This window comes from Gavia stellata, chromosome 16, assembly GCF_030936135.1.
Source record: "Gavia stellata isolate bGavSte3 chromosome 16, bGavSte3.hap2, whole genome shotgun sequence".
NCBI classification, from domain to species: domain Eukaryota; kingdom Metazoa; phylum Chordata; class Aves; order Gaviiformes; family Gaviidae; genus Gavia; species Gavia stellata.
In genome coordinates this window covers 9,732,077-9,744,162 of record NC_082609.1, presented here as the reverse complement: position 1 = coordinate 9,744,162, position 12,086 = coordinate 9,732,077, and the positions used below count along the sequence as shown (strand labels likewise).

Genomic DNA, 12,086 nt, shown 5'->3' with positions numbered 1-12,086 from the left:
GGTACCTCCTAAAGTAAAAAACAAACAAGCAAAAAAGCCCCAGAACTTCCTCTGTGATGTGAAAGAGTTTAAAATAATGAATGAAAATGCATTTCTTGTGATCATATAGAGATAACTAAATTACTATTTTTATGGAAATGTTTTAAGTAAAATACACAGCAGATTTTTTTGTAACACATCTGTCATTATTCAGGATTGGCTCCTTTTTCCATGCAATCATTTTTCAGGCAGTGATCAACAACTGAGAGCTTTGGAAATCATTAAGGAAAGAGAAACACAGAGGACTCCATAAAATGTAACTTTGCTAGCTGAGGCATCAGCAAGGATAAAAGAGAAACGCTGGCTTAAGTATTGATTGTAAGTGGAATATTATCCCAGGTAATTTACATTTTCAATTCCCATTAATGGGAACTGAGCATCCGAAATGTTAGGTGGAACATCACAGCCAATACCTTTAATTTCACTACTTGAAAACAGAAACAAAGGCAACCTTCCCTCCCTTCCCCCAACCTGGAGGGATTGCACAGCGTGTATATTTTTGGTTCGGTGACTTCACCCAGAGCAGACGTCACGAAGAACCAGGAGCAGGTTGCCATTTTTGGCAGGGTGTTGTAATCTTTAAAGTTTGCAAATGGTAAGTCCCAAATATCAAGGTGCTGTAAAGGAGGGAGCTGGGAAGGGGGAGCAGGGCATCACATCCTCGTGCCTGTGTTGCATAAAGCTGCAGAGTTATCTTCTCAAGAGGGAAACCTCTGTTACCCTGTTTCCTGCACAGCAGCTGCTTATTGTCAGGGGAGAATAGGAGAGAGAGCAGGCTGCGATATGAAAAAGGAAAGCAGGAAGATCATCACTTTACTAAGATAAACAGCAAATGCATTGTTTAGCTTAAGAGCGAAGATTTAATGCTCCAGTACAATATGTAAAAACTCTGCCACATTCCCTTTCCCTGAAGTGTCTATGACTAACCCTTTGGGCTGGTCCTGCGGACTTTTCCCATCCAGGCTGCTTTGGTAAACTTCAGTTGCTTTCAGTCTCTTGTGCTGGATACAGCTCCAGCAGTGCCTCCACACAGTAGATGGGAATGGGACCATTGCATGGGCACACAGATTTTTTAGGGTTCACCCTTTCAGTGTGCTCAAAATAGGCAAGCAGACGATGACAACTCCTGCTTCTCAGGAATGAGAATATTATTTTTGAAAAAAAAAAACCACCCCAAAAGCAGCCCAACTCAAAACCCACCAAAACACTTGGTTTGTTCTCTCAACCTGGCAAACTTTGAAAAAATGATAATTTTCAGTTCTGACAAAAACCTCTCCCCCCATGATAAAATCGATCTGTTGAAGTGCTTACTACAAACAATGATGAATGGAATACCCCTTCACCCCTGTATAACAGCTATGTAAATCTATCCTTTGAGAAAGGAAGAAAGAATGTTTTTCTCCCCTTTTAGGGAGAAACATACCTTGCCAAACCAAAAATGTTGATCAAAAAGGCCTTGAGCATCCCAACAAATGCTGCACACCTTCAGCTCCCGAGTGCTGTGGGAAAGGAACGTGGGCTCACACCATTCCTGGGCGCTGCCTTGCTCAGAGTCACGAACCCGACGTGATTTCAATAGCTAAGAGGTACCTGAGGGAAGATCTACACCAGATGATATAAAAACGCTGTAGAAATCCCAGAGTTAGCACTGAGTTGCTGCTGCATTTGGCTCTCTGCAACACTGAGTAGACATAGCAGCTCATTTCCTGAAATCAGTGTATTGGCATTAGGATGTCGGCGCTGCTGCTGCTGCTGCTGGTTCTTGTGTCAGGTTGGATGAGCTCTGTGCTGCACAGGGTGGTCTACATGTAACTTAAGTGTTTTTTGAAATGGGAAACCCCAGTTCTGTATACATTACATAGCTCTTGGCAACTTTGCATAGAGCACTGCCCAACTATCTTAAAAAATCTAGTTCCTTATTCTGTAACTTCTTGGGCTGGATTTTTAAGCACTTACTTAAGTGGTTTGTTGAATCACAACTTCAATAAGTCATGGTTTTGAGTGCTTAAAACTGATTTGTCTTGATGTTTTGAAAATCAGTAGCTGGGCGAAAGCATTTAACAGGTTGCAGGATCAGACCCATAAACTGTGGGTTAATCTGTGGCTCATTTATATATTTAGCCTGGAATTAGGTTTTACCCCAGAAAAAAAGGAAAATTAAATTAAACTCTAGCTATTTTCAGTACTACCTCTAAGATGAGACATAAATTCCGTGTTGCTCTGAATTCCCAGTTTTAAATCCCTTTATGCAACTCTCCTTGCGTGTCACAATACCCTTAAAGAGAAGAAAAATACAAGCATGTACCCCATCATTTAAACTCCTGTTGTGATGCAGCAACTGTTGTCAGAGCCTCATCTATGGAATAATGGAGGATGAAATGACACTTCACGATAAAAACTGCAGGCGAGGTCATTCTTACAGTCACCAGCACAAACTGGATATTAATCATAGAGCAAATACATTTCAGAAACTAAATAAGAGCAGTCCCAGAGCCCTGCTGATAGCTGTGCATCCCACTAATTCACCTCAGTGAACATTTACCTCTAAGCTCAATTAACCCTTATTCCAAGGCCACCCATAAACTTTGAGGTAAATATGTTTTTTTCCTCTGGACTCTGTTTTCTATCAATGGAATAGATCCTTTCTGTTGGAGGATAAACTGTTATCTCTGTTTATAAACGCAGGTCCCTAAATAAGAATATGAGATGTCCAGTGTGTGTTTGTGTGGGGCTTGAATCGGTAGCTCATTGATTCTGTAAATTCACATGATTGACGTGCCTGAGGGTGTCTGCTATTTCTTCTGTCTTCAGGTGCTATTTGAGGCAGATAGAAATGCTCCGGAGGCAGATGGATGGTGATGCGGGGGAGAGGGGTTTCCTAGTGCAATTGTCTGCACACAAAGTTAGTTGTTAAAGGTGTGCAAGAAGCTATGAGGAGACGTTATTGCTGTCGTTTTGTTATTATTATTATTGTTATTAGTATTATTAGTACCGTTATTATTCTCCCTTCCAAGCATTGTTCAGAGGCAAATTGGAAATGTGGTAATTAGGCCCTGACTGGTAGTGTAGAACTAGTGTCCTGAGCCAAAGTTCAACGCCCTGAAATGAAATTTAAACCAATTAATCTGTTAGATTTTTATCGCTTGTCCGTGTTTTCTCAGCAATTCCCTCAGCACGCGGCCTTTGATCAACTCTCATACAAAAGCTAAAATGTGTGCCTGCTGCTAGCAAGATGGGGCTGACATTAACATGGCACTCATAAAACAATCAGAGCAGTGAAGCCCTCAAACAGACAGGGCATAGTAATATTTAATAAAAGCACAGACATAATCTTCAGAATTAGCATTTTGTGCCTTGCAGTACCTTTGGGAGAAGAGCTTTTATTTGTGGAGTGATCATTATTATAACAAAGAAGAGCTACCTAATAATTTCCACTTTAACTCTGCAATATGCCACGAGCATTTCTGAACCATTATGCTAAACTGTGGCGGGGTAATCATTTTATTGTCACAGTTTGAAGGAAGAAAAATCCCCTGTATATCAGTAGCTAGGGGAGTACGGGAACACAGGAACACACTGACACACACAGCACACAACGAAAAACTTTCCCTTTTTGCTACCCGTGTGCTGAAGTTGGTACCGACCATCCTTTGTATGGAAGGTGATTAAGATTTTAACAATGTGTATTCTGAGAAAAGATGAAGATTTCAAAAGAACATCGTTTCCCATGAAAGTCAGTAAGGTTTTTGCTCATAAATCCTTAAAATTTATTGATAGAGACCTCAGCGTTGAAGTCAGTGGCAAAATTCCCATTGGCTTCAATAAGTTTGGGATTGCAGTGCCTCCCTCTAACATCCATATCTCTTAATTCAAACCGCAGGAGCAGCACAGTGAAACGTGTCAGATGTTAACACTGATTTGCCTTGATATTATGCAAAGAAGGAGAGCAGCTCATTAAGACTCATAACCATTAGGGCCATTTCAGCAGGTGGAGGACGTGGCCACATCACCTTCAGCAAGGAGCTGCAAGGTCCGTGCCTGCAGCTGGAGGGGTAATACTTACTTTTTCCTGAAAACATGCAGCGAACGTCCAAAAAGTCTTAACATCTTATCTGGTAGTTAGGCTACCAAACTCTCTTGGTTCTGGTTGTAGTTGGCTGCCAGCTCTTCATTTTTAAAAAAAAAAAAATATGTTTATATGTGTAAGAATGTGTAATTATTCTTTTTTATTATAATTCTTCTCTGGACTTAAAGTCTGTTCATGTTATCAATCATGTACACTTCATTGCCTTTATTCGAACTGGTCTAAAGTCCTTCACTGCATTTTTTTAATCAGTGAAGTTTCAGACTTCAACTAAAATCTCTTTTTCTACAGAAATACATAAACTTTATGTAACTTTTTAAAATTTGTTTTAAAACACCATTTTAGAAATGGTGCTTTGGTGTTACAGAAGGGCATGTGAAGTGATAATATTTTGAAACAAAATATTTTGTTTTTCTTGGAAATATTAAAAAGTGTTATAGTTAATTCCAGATAGAGATTCCAGAACTTTGCATTCTGCAAAAAAAATATTCTGTACTCTGGTTTCTCTTGTGACTAAAACAAAATGTAGAAAAATCAAGGTCTCCAATGAAAGGATTATTCTGCCTAGCTCTGTTTTTCTAGGGTTGCACAGAAGTAAACACCTTCCAGACAGCGCTTTGAAAGTTGCCAAATGATTAACAGAAGAAATATGAAGAGCTGAGGGCCTGAGCTGGCCAGACACTTGTACCAGGGGCATAAATAGAGCTGAGGTCATTGCCTTGGCCCCTCCCAATGTTACCTGTGGTGATGCTGGCAAATGGGACCCAATTCTTCCGTCCTCCTTCTTGATGCTCCAAGGAAAGGCCCTGGGAAGGGCTAAGTTTTAGTAAGACCAATGTCCCAAATGACACTGGCTGTTGCAAATACGTCATTGCATAAACATGTTTTGTGCCTTCAAAAACAGGTAGCAGTCTGGATGCCTCCCTCAGCACGTCTCCTCAGGCTTCCTCGGGATGCAGACCTTCAGTGCAGCTTCCCTTGTGGGGCAGCACCTTCCTGCAGCCCTTCCAGACACTTGCATGTCAAGATAAGAGAAGCTGTGTGGGGAAAGCTGGGAAGTCCCACTGGTTTTTGTGACTGGTCCCAAGGGAAAACGATGCCCTGAAATCTTTCGGGAATGCATAGCGCTCTCGCTGCTTCTCAGGTAGTGCCTGCAAAGGGTACCAACCTGCCCTCCTTATTAAACCACCACGTCCTGGCTTTTCCTCCTCACAGGAGATGTCCTGGGCTATTGCCAGCAGTTTCAGTGAGGTACGGATTCAGCACAATCGCTACATATTTAAATAAAGTTACCTGTGCGAGTGGTCACGTTACCTTTGCGGGTGAGAGTGTCCCAGTGAGCAGCCCACAGCCCCAATGCAGTTCAAGGACCTGAGTGTCTGCCCGAAGTCCCCCTGACTGCCACGGGGGACTTGGCATGTATTTGGTGTTAAGCACATACATGTATAAAGTATCAGAATCAAATACATGAGGCAGCACAGACAGTGCAGCACCTTGCATTTCTGAGTGCAATGTAGGTACCGCAAAGAACATCACAAGATAAATAGCAAGACCTTTAGGGGGGACCTGTAACTGCAGAACAGTATCTTGCATTCATTTTAAGGATGAATTGAATCTATAATTTTGAAGCCTGCATATGTTTTCTGTTAATGGCTTATGGTCTCAAACAGTTTTTATTCACTGGTATTTAGGAAAAAAATGTTGCGTGTAGTCTTTAAGAAAAGTAGCTCATTCTCTGACACACGGGAAACTGATTATCTTTGGGTTTTATTGGGGGGGGGGGTGTGTCCACAATCCACTGGAAATACTGGAAAGGCTGTAATTTGGAAGTGATTTTAATTTTTATTTATGAAAAAGTTCGATTCTGTGAAAGGGCTGGATAGCATTTTGAAAAGCTGCTTTCACTGTAAATCCATTGCTGTGAGCTCAGCTGAGAGGAAAGCATTTGGTTTTGGACTTTGCAATGGTTCTTATGCACAGTTTTATGCAAGTGACTTGAATCCAAATTAAACATATTGAAGTTACTTCTGTGTGTGCGCTACATTTTCATGACGGTAATGTTAGGATGTTTCTTTTGTTAGCTCATGTAAAAGTTAATGGCTGTGTTCTGCCAAGTTTGGAGTAGGGTAATGATTTTTTTCTGCCTGTGTTTGTGTTTTTCACTGGAGCTGGCATCCCCATGGGCTTAAGTAGTGGAAAAGTTTGTGCCTGACACTTACAACCTTTTGTAGGTAGGGACGGGGTCTGTTTGCTCCCCGTGCATGCGTTCCATCACCAGCAGTGCGAGTCTGTAGCAGTGCCCACAGAAACAGTCGCTGCTGAGGGTGACTCAACAGCTCCCTTTCCAGCTCCCTCCTGCTCCCCAGCTCCATGCCCACCCGCCCTGCCAGGGACTGGGAGGAAGGAGCTTCTCACTCTTGCAATTAGCTCCAGCCGACCAGGACTTCACTAAATAATCATAAAGACACACAGGGTCGCTTTAGTGCTTTATGTGTGGAGCATTTTAAAGTAGGCTTCTGTGAATTAATTAATTTACTGTCTTTACAGTTGGAAGAATGTAGGGCAGGGGCTGTGCCACTACACAGCCACAGTAGGTAATTCATGGGTGCAAGGGTGTCGTCCTGGATGGTGCTAACATGTGGGTGGCTTTCACACCTCTATCTTCCTAGTAAATCCTTACCTGATGAAGTGCCTGAGTGCTCTCTCTTGAGTACATCATCAAATAAGTTACAAACCAAATTAACAGCTCAGCCAGCCTTTCGACCAAGTAGCAATTCACAGCCAAATGCCAGCAACCCTAAAAGAAGAGGTATATATGCAGCTAATGAAGTCCTGCTGATTGACACCTGATTGACTTTGCAGAATCAGTGTGGGCAATGGCAGACCTTCACGTGTTTTCAGTTGAGCCAGCCTCTTCTCTCTGCTGAGGACTGAGTTCATATCTAAAGCAAAGAATCTTTCTTTTCAACATTGAGGTTGACTGGTGGAGTTTTGCTCTCCTTAAGGAATCTGTTTTTCATGGCTAATGAAATTGTTCAGGTACCCAGTTTACTTAAAATGTTATCTAATGATATGGTGTTATATTTTCACCTCATGCTGTATTAGCAAGGAGAAGTTGGTGGCATTTGGGATGGAGCTGCTTTTTTCATCAACCTATATGACCACCCTGAGACTCCACAGCTGAGAGTTATCTGGGGCTTTTTGCCTTATTCAGGTTATTTTTACGGTAATGTTATTCCTGTTGCTTCAGCACAGTTAAATTCTGATGGACTCCCATACTGCAGAGGAGGAGAATCAGTATGTGGTTATTTATATTTCTTTATCCCATCAATATATGAAGTTGAGCATGCTTCTGCTTAGTCTTGTCTTAAACCAGAAGATCTTACACCAAGATTTGAGCTCACTACTTTGAGCAGTGCTTGAGTTTTCAACATCCTCTCAGGAGGCACTTCGTATATATGATGCCAAGAAAGTGGCTAGTGAAAGCAGGGACAGACTCTATGAATACGGCAGAATGCATTGCACACACTTCTTAATTATCCGGTAGATGCAACGTGACTGGAATGACTAGATGGCAGGGTTGTAGGCTTTGGTTTTGTTTTTTTTCTGGTAGCCAAAGCATTAAGCAGGGCAGGGTGGTTTAATACTAGAACAACCTGGATCTGATTGCAGAATAGTTAAAGAAATGCTGAAGGTTACACCCTTTTTTATTTAGCCAATATTTTCCATAATATTTATAGGAGTTTCCTTGATGAATTTAGGTTATGATGGGTAATAAAGCAAGCTCACTGGAGATTGTTTTATTAACTAAGTCAGTCGGGTATTGTGCATTTCATATTGCATAAAGATAGAGATTTGTCCTGATTTCCAATTGGTCTCTGCCCATCATGCTATGATTTTTTTGTTAATATAGCTTAAAAAAGTTAATTTTTTCAATGCAGATAACAAAACCAAACAGAAATTAATTGAGAAAAAATGCTTCCAAAGACATAGTGTGAGGTCATGCACATGTATTAGAAAGAACATGATTACTGAAATCTTTGTGTTAGTAAGGGGGAAAAATGAAAGTTCCTTTTATTTTATTTTTCTCAAGTCTTCTATCATTAAAATCTGGTTCTAACAGCAGAATACTTCTCTTTTTCATGTGTGTTGAAAAGCAGCTACACCATGTATCAAAGCCATCAGTCCAAGTGAAGGATGGACTACAGGAGGTGCCACTGTCATCATCATAGGAGACAATTTCTTTGATGGGTTACAGGTCATATTCGGCACCATGCTGGTTTGGAGTGAGGTAGGTGTTGTCTGAACGGTAACGTCTAATAGCTTTGTCTAGCTTATAGCTAGTCTGTCCTTTTTCTATGCCACATGCTAAATCAGCAACAAATGTTGAGATGTGAATCTTTTCCTCATTCAGTTTTATGAAAATAATTAGTCAGATTTACCTGTGGCAGAAATCCATTATAGCCAGGGGATTTGCATCTCCTCTCACTGGCCCAGAATTTAGGATAAATGCCTGTGTGAATAATTCTGCATTTAGCACTACAATCGCTAAGGGCCCACAGGAAACAAACGTTTAGGTGATCCTGCTTTCCAGGGAAACTGGCTGCTTGTAGCTGCAACTCAATGAGGTGGAGATTGCAGAATTTCAGTGCCTCTGAATAGCACATCCTTAAAGTGTAGGCGCTTGGTGTAAGTACCGTCTGCATAATAGCAACCAAATACACAGTATTGTATCCACAGTGGAAAACACAGACTCGTCATACGTAGCGGGGGCCTCTGTAGTTTCACAGTAACCCTTTTTTTGTTTCTTATCCAGTTTTTGCTGGTGCTGTTCCTCCCATTCTTAAATCCTCTCTTCTCCTGGCACGTAATTAAATGTGGAGTCTGATATTCCCCAAAAGCCCGTGGAAAGTTAAAACCCAGGCAACATCACCTGAATGGCCACTTCCAGTGCGCGGGGCCATAGAAGCCGGGGCAGAGTTCCCACTGGCTTCACTGGCACGGGAAGGCAGCTCCAAGGGAAGGTTTATGTTTTGCATTTATGACTTTTGAAAAGCATTTTGGAGGTTTTTATAAGAAATTGATATTTTCATTATTTTAATACTGAAATAAACACGCTAACAGACAAAACAGTGTCTCCAAAATAGCTACACAATGCTTACCCAGTGACGTAAGGATCTTCTGATGCTCTGCCTTATATCCTACAAATATTGAATCAACATTATAGCTTAATTCATATCCAGCCAATTCCCCATACTTATTCCATTGCACATATGGCAGGATTTTTTCCATATGAAGAGTATCCTCTAACGTCCTTCATGGGCTTCACTGTTCTCTCTCTCTCATCCTTCCACTTGAGGACAAGTGTGGATGAAAGGGAGATATATTAAATGAGACCTATTCTGAAGCCCTTATGTGATCATGAAAGTGCCCCCTGGGTCCAGTGTAAGCATTTTGTGTGTTAGGATTGAAGCCATTATGGCTACAGACATTTAACGGGGAAAGGTGAAGAGGCTGGGAGGAAAGTGCTCCGATTTTGGTACAGCAGAATTGCATCTTTCATTATAAACCTTGATTCTAGTTATTAGTGGAAGCCATTAATTGGCAATTTCTAATCTCAGGAGAGTGAGTGCTGGTCAAAATATTGTTGCTGATGGTTGCAAGGCCTTGTCGTAAAATTAATAATGTTAGAGGGGTTCCAGACCAAAGTCAGTCTGTTTGTTGTGAATGCTCTAATGGGCTGCAAGTTGGCTTTGAGTGAAAACTGTTTCACTGTCTCTCCATTACAGAATCACTTCTCAGTTTCATAACCTACGAGAGCAATAGAAAATCCTATAGGGGAAAAGAAGTGATTTCTAAAAGAAGCAGACAGACATGATAAGTGCAGAAATGCATGAGCTGAGTGATCCCTAAATAATAATGATCTATAAGTAATTCAAATTACACATACTAGCCACATATGAAGTACAAAATAAGTTCTTTCATTTGCCTTCCCATTTCTAAAAATGTCTAGTGAATTTTCAGTACCCAGAAAGAATATTTTTGGTTTACTTTAATAGAGCGTAGAATTGAACTGTCGATCTTCAAACCTGGAGCAGGTTCACCCTGAGTTGCCAGTCAGGCCCGGTTTTGACCAAACCTGACCGGGTTATCTTGCCACTGAATTCAAGAAGAATTTTCATGTTCATCTGGTTGTTTCATGGATCCAAAGAAAACATGGTTTTAACTGAGCTGTAGAAAATCCAAAATAGATCTAGATAGGCAGAAACCAAAGAAAAAGAGTGAGTCTTGTAGAGCATTTTCACATGGATTTTTCTAGCTTCACTTTCAGTTGTAATTGCAGGTGGTTTGGGGGATGAAGTCTAACATTTAAATTAAGCATCATTTTGCCACAGAGTTTGGATGAGACCTTGGGCAAATCACATAATCTGCTTAAAGTTCAATTCCCTTTCTCTAACACAGTAATAAGATTAGTCACCTTCTTTGGAGAGGTGCTGTGAAGATAATTATCATAAAGGTCCTATATTACTCAGATTTTATTATAGCAAAATCCATGTAAGTACCTGAGATGCATGGATATTTAAAATATAAATCCTACCACAGTTCAGAAGCAAAGTTAAAAAAAAATATTGTTCATTTTAAGGGTGAATTTGTTGCTGTCAAGCAGCATATGTTATAAATAATTTGAAATGTAAATAATATATTTTTAATTTATTTTACATGTATTCAAGTTTTGTAATTGAAATATTTATATGCTTGAAATGGAGTTGACTGTGTTAAAAAAGGAGGTTTAAAATGGTTTCTGAAACACGTATTTATTATTTAAACATATATTTTAGCTGTAAACACTCTAACATAATTACAACCTTTCTCAGGCAGGGAGAACTAAATAAAAACTTAATTTGTCACATTAATTTTGTACAGAAATGCAGATACCCTAAGCCAGTAGGTTCAATTAATCCTTAACTCCCATATTACTTTATAAAAATTACTTTAAAAGCCCTTGATATTTTTAGAATACGGCAAAATGGGCCGTCTAATGCCTTTTTTTCAAGGGATTTTCATAACCGACAAAAAACCGGCATGGGTATATCGTGTGCACATGCTGAATCTGGACAGACAACTCCCAGCAAATAGTCTGTCTGCCAGATAGACTCTGCCTTTCTGTTTGTCCAGTCCACAAACAGGCGGAGTTGTTATTTGCCCGTTTTTACCCAGCGTGCTGGGTCTGTGTGTTGTTGCAGATATTCAAAATCTGAGCTGCTGATAAAAATCCTCTGTTGTTTCTCTCTCTTATTGGGGGGCTGAAACTCCAAGAGTCAAGTTTCAGGGCAAATACACGATTGTGAAGACAAAATTAGTTTCATAGAAATATTCCACAATATTTGCTTAAAATGAACTATTTCTTCAAACATCTTCCTGCCAAGAACATTCCTCCAGCTGTACAGAGTCAGCTGGAAACAACTTCTTTTTCTTTCGTATGAAGAAAAGATGAAGCACTGAAATATCAGTTCTTTTACCTTTGTACAGCACAAAAACAGAGGATGATTTTTTGGTTTGGCATTTTTGGGTTTTTTTAATGCTGCTGAATCAAAATCTGTGACACAGTTTTTTATTTTGCTTTTTATGTTTGTTATTGCTTTTGGAAGGCTCTGTTTTTGAGTGCCTATTTTGGAGGTCTGACTCATTTTTAAAAAATGAGTAGGCACCCTCTTTTTGAAAACCAAGGCTTATTAAGCAGCATCTGGATGCCCAGAATTGAGGCATGCAAAGTCACTGGTCATTTTTAAAAATATAGGCATCTTAAGGGTCCTGTTCTCACTGAAAGCTGTCATTACTTTCAGCTGGTGGGATTTTTCTTCATTCCTGTCCTAATGGTCCTCTTCACACAGACTCCAAGTTAAATTTATGGCTGATTGTCACCATTTCCCTAACCACAAACCAGAGCTCAAACAAGCAAAAA

General features: G+C 40.2%; 1 protein-coding gene across 14 annotated transcripts in view; it reads left to right on the top strand.

The window, feature by feature from the left end:
* The window catches only part of EBF1 (EBF transcription factor 1), a 279,211-nt gene that overhangs the window by 198,686 nt on the left and 68,439 nt on the right, over positions 1–12,086 (top strand). For 10 of the 14 annotated variants that reach the window (XM_059825508.1, XM_059825513.1, XM_059825507.1 and 7 more), the window contains one exon: positions 8,284–8,414. In XM_059825508.1, the coding sequence (XP_059681491.1) occupies positions 8,284–8,414 (131 nt within the window). Of the gene's footprint in view, positions 1–8,280; positions 8,415–12,086 lie in introns of all 14 variants that reach the window. The other 4 variants (XM_059825505.1, XM_059825501.1, XM_059825510.1 and 1 more) reach the window with 1 other exon arrangement.